The sequence below is a fragment of the Elephas maximus genome, chromosome 16, assembly GCF_024166365.1.
Source record: "Elephas maximus indicus isolate mEleMax1 chromosome 16, mEleMax1 primary haplotype, whole genome shotgun sequence".
NCBI lineage: Eukaryota > Metazoa > Chordata > Mammalia > Proboscidea > Elephantidae > Elephas > Elephas maximus.
Window position 1 is genome coordinate 13,799,099 of NC_064834.1, and position 15,294 is coordinate 13,814,392.

The 15,294-nt window shown below is 54.8% G+C and overlaps 1 protein-coding gene across 4 annotated transcripts; it reads right to left on the reverse strand.

The window, feature by feature from the left end:
- Positions 1-38: 38 nt before the first annotated feature.
- Positions 39-14,551, reverse strand: ZSWIM8 (zinc finger SWIM-type containing 8). Of its 4 annotated transcripts, none has more exons than XM_049855388.1 (26): positions 14,039-14,551; positions 11,702-11,855; positions 11,338-11,432; positions 10,955-11,127; positions 10,677-10,784; positions 10,501-10,582; positions 10,258-10,378; positions 9,704-9,905; positions 9,380-9,555; positions 8,055-9,051; positions 7,161-7,292; positions 6,838-7,017; positions 6,552-6,735; positions 6,250-6,348; positions 5,354-5,478; positions 4,494-4,734; positions 4,232-4,390; positions 3,901-4,129; positions 3,434-3,723; positions 3,053-3,276; positions 2,037-2,525; positions 1,663-1,822; positions 1,360-1,536; positions 1,085-1,204; positions 653-763; positions 39-522 (listed from the first exon to the last, which is right to left on the reverse strand). In XM_049855388.1, the coding sequence occupies exons 1-26, from the start codon at positions 14,244-14,246 to the stop codon at positions 62-64; spliced, it is 5,697 nt and encodes a 1,898-aa protein (XP_049711345.1). In that variant the 5' UTR covers positions 14,247-14,551; the 3' UTR covers positions 39-61. The 4 variants fall into 4 exon arrangements, with proteins under 4 accessions (XP_049711345.1, XP_049711344.1, XP_049711347.1 ...); XM_049855387.1 differs by having other exon boundaries at positions 1,639-1,822; XM_049855390.1 differs by having other exon boundaries at positions 219-522; positions 653-831.
- Positions 14,552-15,294: the final 743 nt, after the last annotated feature.

The window sequence follows — 15,294 nt, forward strand, 5'->3', positions numbered from 1 at the left end:
TCCACCTGCAATGGAGGGAAAGAAGGGAGAGGCCAAGGCAGACTAGAGTAAAAAAAGGAGTTTATATATTTATAAATGCCAAATAAATACCAGAGGCCACCCAACGCCCCCTCCCAGACAGGGCTGTCTCGCCCAACCCTAAGCTTCTAGGGTCTGAGACATCTTGGCCCCAAGCTACAGCCCAAGAGCAGCTGCCAGTCTGGGCTACCGGGGAAGTGAGTGGGGATGATCTGTCCAGCCAAGATTCACTCCCCCTGTGTGAGGGGCCCCCACAGCCACAGGCCTGTGTCCCTGTATAGGGCTCTGGAGGAGCCAGACTCAGGGGGAGAAGGTGGTCATCTCGAGCGAGACCCGCTGCCACAGCTCCTTGGTCTGTTTGCTGCGCTTGAGGTTCTGCAGGATGTCGTTGAACTGCATCATGCCCATGGGTGTCAGGCAGAAGGCGCTGCGGGCACTGCGGATCGCGTTCACAAAGTCGTCGTAGTCGGCAGGGGTCAGGTGAATCAGGCGGTGGTGGATGTACTGGAGGAGGACGTGTGGAGGATGAGCCACCAAGCACAGGACCAGGCCCCTCACCCCTGCATGCTGGGTGATCTGGTCCATGACTGCCCAGAAGGTGCTCCACCCTGCTCCATACTTCCTGGGTCATCACCTGCATGTATGCCTGCTGGCAACGCTGCACCAGTTGGTGGAAGGCCGGGGCACGCAGGTGGTTGTGGGCATGAGCGGGGCTCAGCCGCTGCAGCGTCTCCATGACGATCTCCTGCAGCACAAACGGGCTCAGCACCCCCTTGGCTGCCCCCACACAGAACTGGTGCACGTAGTTCACTCCTGGGGGGCAGGGGGGAGGGGCATGAGACGGGGGTGGCCACCTCTGCCCTAGGGACCCAACTTTTCTCTCAGCTCTGGCCTGGCAGAGAGCCTCCCTCCACCCCAGGAGCTGAGGTAACCCCCCGCCCCCCGCGCACGCTCACATACCCGACCAAGGCCTCAACTCAGCAAGAGCTAGGAAGGAGGTCTGGGATAGGAAGTTGGGGGGAGCAGGTGAGGGGGGGACAATGGTCCTGGGGAGGGGAGGTGTTACCCAGCTTTGCTGCCAGCCCCAGCAACCATTTGACATCATCAGTGTAGGGGGGGGAGCGGGAGAAGTTGTTGGGGTGATCGTTGTGTGCCCGGCGGCCCAGCATTTCCAGTGCCAGCATTCCTGGGAGAGAAGGGTAGGCATCTCTTCATCCTCTACCCAAACCTGGTACCTGACCCCACAGTAAACAAATTAAGAGCTATCGGCAGGGGGCTAGGGGAAGGCACTGAAGAGCCTCTGGCACAAATGAGTAGCAACAGAAAGGGACCCCTACTCACCAACACGGTAGGCAGCGTGCAGGTGATGTAAGCTGTGTGGGTTGACAGGTTGGCTGTGCGTCTCCTCCTCGGGTGGTGGAAAACCCCCACTCACCAGAGGGCTGGGCTGTGTGGTCAGGGCAGGCAGCGAGGCACCCTGGATGGCCGGAAACGTGGAAGCTGGATGGACACTGCTCACTAGGGGTGGGATGAAAGCCTTGTGAGGAACTCAGAGCCCAAAGAGGGACAGAGAAGATTGCCTCCCACCGCCCCTGCCCCATTTACCTCCCCTCCATTCACCTGTTCCCTGTCCCCACAACTCACAGGCCACACTGGTGGGCAGTGGGAGCCCTGGCTCTGTGTGGTAGGGATGTACTGTGATGGGTGCCATGGAAGGGACGGGGAAAGACACAGCAGTGGCAGTAAGTGAGGGGGGAGTCACTGAGTAAGGGTACTGAGCCCCCAGGAATGCAGGATGCACACCCTAGAGGAAGGGGGAGGAAGAGATGGAAGACACGAGTTATACTAAGGTGTGGCTCTCCCGCATCGTCCCACAACTGGGTGTCCTGACATTTCCATCTTAGTTGGGCTGGACCCCCCAGACTCCCACACCCCACCAGGACTCTGGGACTCTACTGTTTTCCCAGAGTGCCTACTCCCGCCCCCATGTGCCCTACCCCCCAGAACACTGGTCTCACCTGTGGGTATGCAGAGCTGGGCACAGGGAAGACGGCAGGCCGGGGCATATGAGGCATGGGGTGGGCCGGGTGAGCTGGGTGGGTGAGGTACTGAGGGCTGCAGGGCAGGTGGGGCTGCAGAGCGGTGTAGGGGTGCAGGCCAGGGGAGTGGCCGTGCCCCAGTCCCGGACCTGGATATAAACTGGACCCCACCGAGATGACTGGCACCACTGTGGCTGCTGCTGTCACTGCTGCTGCCGCCACTGTAACCGGCTCAGTCCCTGGGCCCCCCCTGCCCTCAGGCAGCCCCCGCCCAGCCTCCCCAGCTGCCCTGATCCCACTGGCACTACAGTTTGCAGCCCCTTCTCGGGCTGTGGATGAGCCACCTGCTGTTTGCTCATATAGCCAGAACCACTGGTGAGCAACCTCAAACAACACTTCGGGGTACACGCCCCCGCCCTTAGCCGCCTCTTCCACTGCCATGCAGGCCTTCTCCAACATCAGGTTATCCTAGAAGAGAGAAACACAGAGGGATAAGGGGGATGGCCTTTACCTAATACACCTCAAGGACACTTCTAGATGACATTGTAACGTCTCCCTCAGAGTTGGTTAGTTCCCAGGGAGGCATCAGAGGTCAGGGCCAATGCTCAGAGCCAGAGTTAGAGCAGTGAGTGCTTCATACAGATACTGGAGAGGTACTTGCTGACTACTAGGAATCAAGATCCTGGTCATAGTTGCAGTTCCAAACTAGTTTTAACCACCCCCTCCCACCCAAGTCCCATTATCTCCCTGAGGCCTACCCGAAGCATCACATCCTGGGTGATTACCTTCATCCTTATCTGTAAACTAGGGATAATACTAATCTTAGTGGATGTGAAAGCACACTAATACGTAAAGTGTCACCAGCAGAGGACAAACTGGGTAGTCTGTAAATTCCAGGATATGAGGATCAAGGGCGGGGCCCTTAGTTTTCCCAATGTCTAACCTCCCCTCCCCAGATGCCCCGAAGCAGGTCCCCAGATTTCCTGTACAGATACCTGCTCCTTGCACTGCACTAGGGCCCGCTGGATCTCGTTGGGGTTCAATGCATGGGCATGAGGCAGGCAGCTGAGGGCCAGCTCCGCTGCTGCCCTCACCATATTGGAGTCTCGTGCTCGTGATGCCCTGTCGGCCAGGGATGCAACCTCAGGGGGCGTCAGGTGTCCATCCCAGCATTCTACCAGGATAGTCAGGGCTGCGCTGCCAATCTCCATTGCCTGGCCTTTGGGGAGAGGAGAGGAGACCAAAGTGGGTTTAGCCTGGGCACCACGGGAGAGTCAGAATGATCTCTTCTATCACATCAGTAACTACACAGAGACAAGTCTCCTATTTCCATTTGTAATCCCCCTCCCATACCCACATCAAGACACTGGATGTACCTGTAATCCAGGAAACGTGGGAAGAATAGGTACGTGAGAGCCAGTTGGGAGAAACAAAGTTGTGCAGGCCAAGGGCATAAAGCCCAATCTCGAAGGCGCAAAGGTGCAGGTTGCGGTGAGGACCCTGGTGGCCCCCTGAGGAAGATGGATGTGTGAAAATGGAAGTGCTGCTGTTGCCCCCTGCCTTGATCAGCACCGTCTTCGCCAGTTCGAAGTAGAAGTGTGCAGCTGCCTCTGATGGCTGATTGGGTACATGAGGGGCATGACTCTCGGGGCGGCGGCCCTTGTACCTGAAGGGGCAATGGGGTAGGGACGGGGGTTGGGGTTTTTCTGAAATAGGTGTCTGTCTGGGTAGATAAGGAAGGACCAGGGTAGATGAGGACATTACGGGGATAATGGTTGGGTTATATTATACTAAGGATGCAGCTCTGAGGATAGACCAGATCAGAGTATTTCTTCCTACCGACCTGCCAACTTCAACCGTCTTGGCCCGGGCCCCTCCACTGGCACTGGCCCGGCGACTTCCACTGGAGGACGAGGAGCCCAGAGAGTCCGAGGAAGAGCTGCTAATGCTGTCACTGTCCTGTCCTCGACCCCAGGACGTGGGGGCCCAGCCCCCTCGAAGTGGCCTCCGGCTTAGGGTAGGAGAGCTATCCGATGTTGTTTCAGGGGCACTGCTGTCAATGCTGGCCATGCCTAACCCCCCCAAGACAGGTCAGTCCCAGAAGTCAGGAGAACTACCAGACTTCAGCCTTCAGGAATACCCTTGCCTCCATGCCATCCCAGTGGCTGCCATACCTGTGTGCTTCTTCTTAGGCCGCCCTGGGGAGCCCCAGCCCCGTCCATTGTAGCCTCCGCGACTGCCAAGCGCCAGGCGGCTTGGAACCTTCCCCTCTGGCCTTGGGGCCAAAGCTGCCTCAGATGGGAGACCCTCACAGGGAGAATGTGGGGAACTCTCTAGGTAAAAAAAAAAAAAAATAGGACATTGGGATGAGCCCAGGAAAGGCACCCCAACATGGCCCCATACCATTCATCCCCCTGCCCAATGCCCCCACCTCACCAGGCACATTCTTCTCTGTGAAGCCCTCAGTGGGGCCTGGCCCAGCCCCTGCCACACTCCCTGGCTGAGCAGGCCCTGTAGAGCCTGAGGTTAGTGGCTGCAGAGTCCCTGGGGCAGATGGGCCCCCGTGCTTTGAAGGAGACCTCTGGCTGGCTGTGGTTGGGCGGCTAGATGAGTAGAATGAACTCAGCGTCTGCGGCTTATGGGTCTGGCTCTCTCGGTCCAAGAGTTTATCTAAGATCTGGAGGACAGAGAAGCAGTGACAGGATGCATCTTTATCTCCCAACTTCCATGACCTTCCTTTCTCCTTGAAACATCCTTATGCTGGATAACCTGGGTGGTGCAAATGGTTAATATGCTCAGCTGTTAACCAAAAGGTTGGAGGTTCAAGTCCACCCAGAGGTGCCTTAGAAGAAAGGCCTGGTCTACTTCTGAAAAATCAGCCACTGAAAACCCTATGTAGCACAATTCTTCTCTGACACACATGGGGTTACCATAAATCAGAGTTGACTTGATGGTAACTGGTAGCCTCGTATAGGATAACCAGCTAGAAGACAGGTGCTGGCCTACGTTTCTTAGTATCTTCCATAACACTTATCACAGCCCTGAGTACGTGGGAACTCAGTAAATACAGAAATGAATGAATGACCTTATGCCCTCTGTTTCTCCTCTTCCACCTCATGCCCCAGCACTCCTTTAACAATCGTTGGTTTCTCTTGTTCTTTATGAGATGTCCCAAGATTCCCCACTTAACTCCTATGGGCAGAAAAGCTCTTTTCTCATTGTACTGGAAACTCCCTGAGAATGGTGGTAAAATTGGTCTCTCTGCCTGTCAAAAGCCCAGCACCTTGGTCCCTTACCTTCTTGAGCTTGGCCTGGTCATCCTTATAAGTGATCATTAGTGCCAATGCCAGGTCACCCTTCTCCCGACGTGTGCCCTCACACAGGAGGGGATGCTCTGCCTCACTCACCGTTGTCTTCATGCCTGTGAGAAGGAGGGGGGCTCATGGGGATGGAAAATGACCATGGCTGCCAGGGTGGCAGGGAGCACTAGTGGTACAGTGGTTAAAGCAATCCACTGCTAACTGAAAAGTCGCAGTTTGAGACCACCAGTGGCTCCGTGGGAGAAAGATGTGGCAGTCTGCTAACAGAGATTTACAGCCTTGGAAACCCTATGGTGTTGCTATGAGTTGCAATCAACTCAACGCCAGTGGGTTTGTTTGTTTGGTTGTTTTGCCACAACAACAAAGGCAAACAGACCAGGGGTCCCCAGCCACCGGCGTGTGAGGCAAAGGGTTCTCTTGGTCTAATCCACATCATTTACAGAAGGTCCCTATTGCCTGTTACATCCAGCCTAAACCCTGGGATGTTTTCAAGGCCTTACAGGTCTGGGCAACTCTACCTACCCAGCACGCATCCACCACTTTTAGGGAGTTGGGTGCCGTGTCACTCTCATGATTGCTGCTGTGTCTTTCTTCACGGTGTTCCCCTACCTAGAATTTACTGACCTTTTAATCCACACTCCAAATCCCACCACCTCCCTGAGGCCTTTCTCTAGGTTTTTGTTTTGCTACCCTTACACCACCTAACACCCACAGCACGCGATTTTGCCCTGAACTCTTGACGGTCTCATGCACATTATCCCGGCTTTCCCATTACCATATGAGTCCCTCAGGAACAGGGCCCATGTCTCACACCTTTCAAGGCCTGGGCCAGGCTTAGCTCATGGGTGTTTTCAAGACACTAAGAGACTCACCCAAGGCAGCAACTGCTGCTTCAAATCCCAGTTCCTCATCACCAGGCATCTCATTGTTCCAGTTGCGACTTGGGGGTCGGGAACCCGTGGGAGAAACCACTGGATGAAAGAAGGGGTGAGGTAGACAGAAGTGTCATGGGAAAGAATGAAAGGGAAGCCAAGACCCACATCATCCCCGACCTAGCCATGAAGCTACCTGAGGGGTCTTAAAGGTGATTCACAGCCTTGGGGCTCTTACTTCTTCCTTAGAGAAAGCTACCCCTTCCCTAGTTCCCCACCTGCTGTAGAGTCCAGCACCGTACCTGGAGCACAGAGAACATCAAAGATGAAACTGGCCAACATGAGGGGCAACACAGGCCGATAGTCACAGAGTGTCCCCTCCCGGAGCTCCTCTGCCCGGCACCGCATGGTGCTCATTTCACTTGGCCCCAGGGGGATCTTCTTGAGCAGGGCAGCCACCTCAGATTCCTGGTAAGCCAGCTTCACCTGAGGTCACAGGAAGGAGCTCAGACCTCCAATACCTCAATGGAGATCAAGGTAGAAGGCTCTGGGGAGACTGAGGTACAAGGCCCAGCTAGAACCTCTGACCTCCAAGGCCTTGGTAGAAGCTGGGGGCCGCTGCAGCTCCAAGGCAAACATGCCAACTCGGAAGGCCAGGTTGTGGTGCTCTGGGCGCTCGCTTAGCACTGTCAACAGGAAGGCTGCCTTGGTTAGGGTGTTAGTAGCCACCCAGGTCTGACGGCTGGTGGATACCTTGTTTTTCTTGCCCTAGGGAGGGAAGCACAGGAAGGCAAGCAGATGTGTCTGACTCACCTTGATAAGAGGTAGAAGGAGGCTCTCACTTGGTGTGGGACACAGGAGGGCCAGGGTAAGTGAGAATAGGGAGGGTAGCGGAAGGGAGTCTCTCTCACCTTGGCAGGGGGCGGCTCTACCTTGAGGTCGGGTGGGTTGGCTAGCAGGTCCTGGGCAAGCTCCACAGTGAGACGGGAGGCCTCACTGCTATAGCCATGCGCATGCAGGGCCTCAGCACAGGCAAATAACACCTGGAGAGAGGACACGGTACCAGACAGATTGAAGCCCCACTGCCAGGGGCAGGACAACACGTTCACTCAGAAAACATTCCTTGAGCACTTGCTATATGCTGGGGCCCTATGCTGGTCCTGAGTATGCCATAGGATCTCACAGTCTGGTTAGAGAAACAGACACATACACACAAGACAATGTGATGCCAGCTACTACTGGGAAAAGTCAGGACAGCAGGCAGAGGAGGTGAGGCAGAGGAGCAGTATCAGGGAAGGCTTCCCGGAGGACGAAATTTCTAGGCTCTCTGAGACCCAAAAAAGGAGCAAGAGCTAACCAGGCAAGGTGAGGGAAAGGCATTCGAGGCAGAAAGGCCAGTCTGTGCAAAAGTAAGGATGCAAGAAAGACCATGGCAAGCTTCAGGAGTGGTTCAGCTGACTGGAATATATGGGACACAGTAGCTAGATGAGGCTGGAGAAGCAGGCAAAGGCCACATCAAATGGAGCCTTACACATCATGCCAAGGATCTTCGCTTTTATCCTAAGAGCAATGGGAAACCACTGAAGAGTTTAAAGCAGGGAAGTGATACAAAAACATTCCAGAAAAACCAATATGGAAGCAGTAAAAACAATGGACTATAGCCAGGGAGGCCAGTTAGCCTGCTACAGGATTTTAACAGTCATGCAAATATCCTGATACTCCCAACTACAGCCAGATGGCCCCTCCCAGCTGTGGCTAAAGAGCACCGGGCCCTCTCTACCTCAGTTCCCTCAGTGTCCCCTCACCTCCATGCGGCTCTCCTGTTCCAGTGGCTTCAGCCCGGCAAACAGGTCATGCTCTTCCCCAGCCCCGCCCTCGGCCTTCTCCTCCTCGCCCCCAGCCCCGTCCTGGGCATTCATATAATATGCCTGGTAGTCATCATCCTCCTCTCCAACTGTAGGGGCTGCCTCTTTGGTCTTTGAGAGACCGTTGCCACTCTCATCTGTGGAAGGGAGGTCGTCCCTGGTACAGACCTCCCTGGGGAGTAGGCTAGAGGGGCCAGCAGAAGCTATGGAAGGCTCAGGCCCTTCTGAGAAGTACACACCACCATCATCTTCATAGGTATCTGAAGGGTCAGGAAGGAAGGTGGAAGGACCTCGGGGGCCAACAGGGAGAGGACAAGGTGGAGGGCTCTCAGGGAATCCACCAAAGGTGCTGGCCTCGGCACCCAAGGCCAGGCTGCTGTCATCCAGGCTCATCTCTGCCAGATCCAGCTCCAAGGAGCTGTCTTCACTGCTCAGCCGTCGCTTGCTCCCGCTGCCGCCTGCTGAGCCCTTGCCCCCACTGCCAGCCCCACCCAGTGCCTTGGCTTTGCCCCCACCAGGACCCATCTTATGCAGGGCCTTGTCTCCCCCCTCAGCTGAGAGGCGGCGGGGACCTCGCTGCACTGAGGGGACCCCCTCACCCAATCCCTTCCGCTTGGCCCCAGGCTCCTTGGGCCGCACAGCTGGCTCAGCAGGAAGAGGTCGGGGCCGGTCCCGGGCTTCCTCCAGGCCCCCGGAGCGGGAGACACCTGGCCGTGGGGGCAAGGCCCGGGCCCAGCACAGTGCCAGCTTCCGGTCGGTACCACTGTAGGTGACACCAGGAAGTGGGTAGGCCTCTTCCCAGTTAAAGTAGCAGGCCTCTACTGCCGGCCGGAAGCCAGGGAAGAGCCGCTCCAGTGTCTTCTTGTGCTGCCCCCGCTTCACATTCTCAATCACTTTTAATTGCCATTGGCGCAGCTGCGCACACAGATCCCGGCGGCTGTAGGAACAAGGGGTGGGAGGCTGCTGGGGGGGCTACACACTGTACTGAGAAGGGAAAGGACGCAAGGAAGCACTTCTTGCGCCAGCCCCATAGGCATCACTCCAAAACTCAGGAATTTTGGAAAGTAGGTGCTATTCAGGGGACGGAGGAAGAAAGCTTCTCAGGAAAAGGACTCACGAAGCACTGATAACCCTAGTGCTCAGCACTTCCCACCTCCCTAGGACTAGGGTAACAGCATGTCTGATGTGCACCAGGAGGTGAGGCCATGGTCTGTCCTGGGTGGGCCTGGCCTTAGTGCTGTGCTGAGCCTGGGGAGGAGACTTACCGCTGGGGGCTGAGTGCAGGGTCCAGCACAGCCAGCCTCCACAGTGTGACCATCTCATCACACATGCTGGCACATGCATGGGCCGCCACCTCTGACTGCCCGTTGCTACGGCCTGTGTGCCCACTGGCACTGCTGTGTGAAGCTGAGGTGCGCACGCTGTACCACCAACCTGTTATCTGGAAACAAAGAGGGCTGTGAGGCGTACCTAATAGCCCTGGGAAAGAGAGAGTAGCCCTCACCAGTGTCCCTGTCAGAAAGACGGGCATGAGGTTAAGGGAGGGAGACAATGAGACACCACAGAGCTCCCCAACTCTGGGGGATTACCTGTTCGTAGGTGAGGCATTGGTCAGTGAGGATTTCCAACAAGGGGGCAGCATTGCTATCCCTCCGCTTGAACATCTCCCGCACGATGCTAAGCAGGTTCCAGACGCCCTCTGGCTCCCGGCCCCTCAGAGGGCGCAGCAGGCATGCCCATTCAGCAGCAGCTGGAGGCTCCGTGGAAGACAGATACATGGAGTTCACATCACTGTAGAAGTAGCAGAGTAGAAAAGAATGCCCCTAAGATGCCCTTGATAAAGTAGGTGAAAGTGAAATACAAGGGCTTTAACACAAACGGGGTCCTGACCCAAAATACAGAGTATGGGGACAAAAGAATAACCGTGACAAAAATTATTAAATCTCTCTCTGCATCCATCTCCTGATCTCTCAAAGGATCTGTGACCGTATACGATTATCCTCATGCATTGACTCATTAGTGAACATCTTCTGTGTGACAGGTGCTGTGCCAGTGCAGGGAATAAACAGAACAAAGGACCTGTCAACAGCCTGAGGGATGCTCCCCTTCCACCACAGTCATAGGATGAGGAGATCCAATTTACCTGAAGACCACAGGGGAGGGACCACAGAACTTGTGCAGTGTCTTCTTGATGTTGTCAGTGAGTGTCGACTCATCTAAATACCAAGTACTCTGGTCCGAGGCTGAGGGCCCTGCTGTGGGGTCTGGGGGTGATAAGCAGTCAGTCACCTAGAGATAGGGGCCTGGGTTCACTTGACAATATAAGCGCTGCTCTGCACTAGCAGCTGTCTTTCTTCTTACTGCCCTTCTTCCCCACCATGCTCACCTGGTGCTCCACACACTGTGTTGATGGCTGTTGACTGGGAGGAGAGGAGTTCATCCAGGAGACGCTGCGCTGTGGGAAGGATCTGAAGGGGAAGGAGCAAAGGCAGAGAGAGCAATGCACCTCACGGGAAGGCTGATACACAGACCTGAAGCTTCTGGTGTGCCAGCCTCACTCACCTGCTGAGGGAGCTCACTGATGAGGTACTGAGCAAACTTCTGCAGCTGGTCCCTCTGTAGCCGTGACAGGGACTCCGAGACAGGGGCACGCAGACAGACTGCAGAAGCCTGAAGGTGGACACAGACACAAAGGAAGCAATCTGAGAAAAGGCGAGCTGGAGATAGCAACAGAGGGGCAGCGGAGGGGAGGAGACGGGGCACACACTCTGGCCACGCATGCAGCAGAGAAGGTGGGATGGGGTATGGGATAGGGCTGGGATAAATTGTGAGACCCTCACGTTGTGGATGCGGAAGAGGCAAAGTGCCACGACGTGGGTGCACCATTTGGCCCCAGCCCCACAGGTGCAGCTGCAGGAAGTGACCCGGCAGCGGTCGAACATCACAGCTACATTGTAGGCCCCCTTGGGGGGGACCATCTGAGGAGGCACCACTGTAGCACTCAGGTGGAACCCTGGAGAGAAACATGGGCATGGTAAGGGAGAGCTGCCAAGTCAGAGGTCTGCCCTTGACCCTGGCCCTATAGTTACTCAGACAACACGTGGTTGGAGTGAGATACAAACAACCTACCCCAGCCTCTTGCAATGGGTCCTTAATTCAGGACACAGAGAATGAGAGAGGCGAGAGAAGCAGGGGGTGCCTAAAAGCATGATGGGACCCTCACCTATCTGCAGTGGGTCCTTCACAGCCCTCATGCGGAAGAGCTGATCCCCTCGCTGGAACTCATCTGCACTGCCATTGGCCAAGCAAGAATACAGACTGGGGGTGAAGAAGAGGACACAGTCACAACTCAGCCAATAACCTTTCAACAGACCCTGTCAGAGACCACAGTGCCCTCAGCTCTCTCCCCAGTGTAACTCCCTCTTCGGGGAAATCCCTGGCACTCCTTCCCCCCTCCGTTGTCTTCCTCTCACCACAAGCCCAAACACAGTATCTCCTTTGTTCTGGGGGAAGCCCAGCAGACAGTGTGGAATATTAGGACCCCACTCTCCACAGTCAGTCCTTCAGTTCCACCCTTTTCATCTCACCGAATGTCCTCTTCATTCTCAGGGAAGCTCCAAAAAGCAATTCGGAGCTGTAGCTGCTCAGGCACCGGGGGGTAAACTTTCTCTACCACTTCAAATGGGATGTGAAATGCCACCTGTTTTGCTGACAGCTCCACAAGTGGGATCACCAGTCCATCTTTGGAGACAAAGGTTGGGGTGGGAGAAAAGAAAAGAGAAAATAAACAGGGAACACGATTACTTGGCACCAATGCCAGTGTCACACCCTGTGCCTCACCTTCACTATGAAAAAAAGAGACCCATATGAAAAACCAAAGGACCCTCCTGCAAGTATACACTAACCCTAAAGAGTCCATCTCGGGGAGCCAGGGGAGCTGGACAATTCCCAGCCCACAGCCTGCTACCTAAGGTCTAGAGAAGAAAACACCAGGGATATCCAGGAAACTCCTGGCCAGACAAGTGTGTTCCAGGACCCTAGCAAGTGACCTTTCTCACATGGCTTGGCATCTAGTTTCCCATGTACCACAGGCACTTTAGATTCATATTACGTTGTTAATGTCCCTCCTCTGGCGTCCTTTTCTTACTGCTTTTTTACTATCTTTTTTCTCTAACTGACTCCAAGCCGTCATCTGAGGGAAGATAGAAAGAGACCAGAAAAGTTAAGGAAAAGATCTCCAGAAGCTTGAGAGCTGTACTGTCTTTGGCACACCTAAACCATGACTTCCCACAACGGAAGCCCCAGTGAGGAGATGGGTTATCCCAGGGGAACCTGGCTGCTGCTCCTGGAATCCCCTGAGTAGGATGGAGTTACCACCCAAGAAGGTTCTCCACACTGTTTCAATAAAAAGGTAATGATAACAAAGTAGACTGGACATGTCACCGAATTTCCAGTCAGAAGACAGGTAAGAAAATCATGGAACTGAAAGGAACCTTTAAAACAAACAAGCAAACAGTGTTTTCCAAATAAGCAACTGAGGGTGGCCCAGGTGAAAGAAAAAATGACATGCTTTTCCAGGCTGTAGCCTGTCCAGGTAGATACAAATTCACTGAAGATCTTAGAGTGAGGGAGTGCTAAGCCACAAGGCAACCCACACATGCAAATATAAAAACTCAGGGAGTCCACAGGAAGACCCATAGTGAAAGTGCTAAAAATCTGTGTGTGTGCGTGTATGTGCGTTTACACGCGGCATGTGCTGTATTTCTAACTAAAGGTGGCTACTACCACTTCTAAAAAGTGACACATGTAAACTTCTCTGTGTCCTAAAGGGGCTCTGGAAACCCCTGCTGGGCAGTCTGGACAATAGGGCTCTTGAAATGGCCAAAGGAGAACCACACAAATCTGATTGCTAAGCTGCTCAACTGCTGAAAGAAGGAAGCTGAAGAAATCCATCCTCCATTGAGGCCCAAGATGAAAACTGTGCCACGAGGAAGACAGGAAAAGTGGGCGGTGAGTCCTGAGCTTGGGAAGCTTCTCTTATGCACTGCTCTCTCCTTTATCCTCTTTAATAAGAACAACATTCTCCACAGCACTAAATCAGTTTATTTGCTGAAAGATCCGAGGAGCCAACAAACAGGAAAAATCAAGAAAACTATTTCATAAGGAGACTCCAGAGACGATTATCTTCGCTCTTGCCCAGGCCTGACATGATGAAAATCTAAGGTTCCAATCCAGTGGTCCCAGCCTTGGATTCTGACAAATGTTCAATATGACCAAGAGAGAAGCCTCTGGTCTAAACCTATGGACGATGGAATCTCCTCTCACAGCTGTTCACTACCACTTTCCTCTGGATGAGATCCCTTCTTGGTGCAGCTGGGATCAGAGATAATCACCCTGAAACAAGAACCTCCCAGTGCACTCTGCAATAGGGTGACACCTCAATATGTTCTCTTCTTCAGTACTTCAGACAACAATCCGGCCCCTACCCACAGTCTCTTTCCGTCTACTTTTTGGCTTGCCTCGGGCTGAACTCGCTAAGTATTCCCAAATTAGAGATGGGTCTTCGCTCTTACCCAGCTCTAGGGCAAAGAACAACCAAAGATCTACTTTCCGTCGCAAACCTTCCCCGCCATTCCCCTAACACACTCAAGTAGATACACACACAGACACGCGCCGCGCGCTGGCGTGGAGGAGGCCGAAGCCGATGAGTCCGCCCAGGCCCCCAGAATGCCTTGCCTGACGCCAGCCCACCCAGGAAGGCCGGAAAACTCGAGTGCGCTCTAGGCTTGGGACAGCTCCCGATTCGGGACAGCTCCCAGGCCGGGACAGCCCCCAGGCCGGGACAGCTCCCAGGCCGGGACAGCTCCCGAGCGAGGCCCGAGGAGGGCCCGCCCTAGGCCCGAGCCCCCCACGCCCACCCTCACCTCGCATCCTGGTACCGCCACTGCCACCTCCGCCACCGCCGCCAGTGGGGGAATTGGGCCCCGCTGACTGTTTGCGCCATCCCCGCCAGTTCTGGCAGAGGCTCTCCGCCTCGGAGATGAAGGAACAGAGTGAATCCTCCTCAAAGCGATCCGAATCCTCGAATGAGAAGCGCTCGCCGTCCTCCCACTCCGCGAACATCAGCTCCATGGGGCCCGCACCCCCCGGAGCCGGGTCTCCCCCCGCGGATCCGGGGCCTGGGCCGCCGGCCGGGGACTGGGAGGCCCGGGGCCTGAGGGGCGAGCCGGGGCTGGGGGTGGCCGGGGCGCTCAGGGCGGCCGTGCCGGGCGAGGGTATCAGGCCTGGGAGAGATACGGGACTGGGCCTTGCCCAACAGTGAGGTACGAACAGGGATCGTGGCCAGTCTCTGAGACTCTGGGCCGGGACGAGGCGCTCGGCCGCCGGGGCCTCTCAGCCGCTGCGGCGCCGCCTCCCCCATCAGCTGATCTGAACTTCCGGCCGCGCCGGCTGCCGCCACTTCCGTCCTCGCGCGCTCGGGAGTCGGACCTGGTACGGGCGGATGTAGGGGACATGCTTGTTTAGTTGCTGCATTTTCTGTTTTTTTTTCCTCGAGTCTGCCCTCGGACACCATAAGAGGAAGCCAATCCCACCCCCCCCCCGCCCCCCTAAGGTGTACGAAACAACTACAGATCCCGGCAATAACTCGGCGTCCATAACGTTCCCAAGGAATAAACAGCCGCCGTGCATGCCGGGAATTGTAGGCTGTCAAGAGACAACACGGGAACCATTGGACGCAGTTATTGTCCTAACTCCCGATAGGCCTCGGGGCTGCCTCAACTTCTGGGAGTTGTAGTCTAGAAAGCCTGGATTCCAGAAGACTTTTTCTAATTGGCAAAGCAACAGGAAAAGGAGGTGTTTGGTTTCAGAAAATGTCAGTGAGGCCTTTGAGTCTTTTGGCAGGCTGATGAAGTCCCTGGGCTCCCTTCTCAGATAGATATTATAAATGCACAAAGTAAAATACAAGAATTACAAATGAAATAATTATGTTGAAATAGTTATCAAACTATTAATAGATGTGTAGCATTTAGCATAGTAGTACTTTTTTATTCACATATTAAATAACGAGATCTAGCAGCAAGTGTAATAACTATAATTTTGAAGTTAGTGATAAATATATATTGAGATATTTTTAGCCAATAGTAATATATGAAAATACTGTGATTTGATGTAGGTACCG

Bases quoted from the DNA above. Each gene is read 5' to 3' on its own strand.
- ZSWIM8 (XM_049855387.1), bottom strand. From the start codon at position 14,246: ATGGAGCTGATGTTCGCGGAGTGGGAGGACGGCGAGCGCTTCTCATTC. The intron at 9,556-9,703 runs GTAATCCCCCAG...CTTTGTTTCCAG, and splicing joins AATGCCTCACCTACGAACAG to ATAACAGGTTGGTGGTACAG. The intron at 2,526-3,052 runs GTATCTGTACAG...TCTCTCTTCTAG, and splicing joins TAGTGCAGTGCAAGGAGCAG to GATAACCTGATGTTGGAGAA.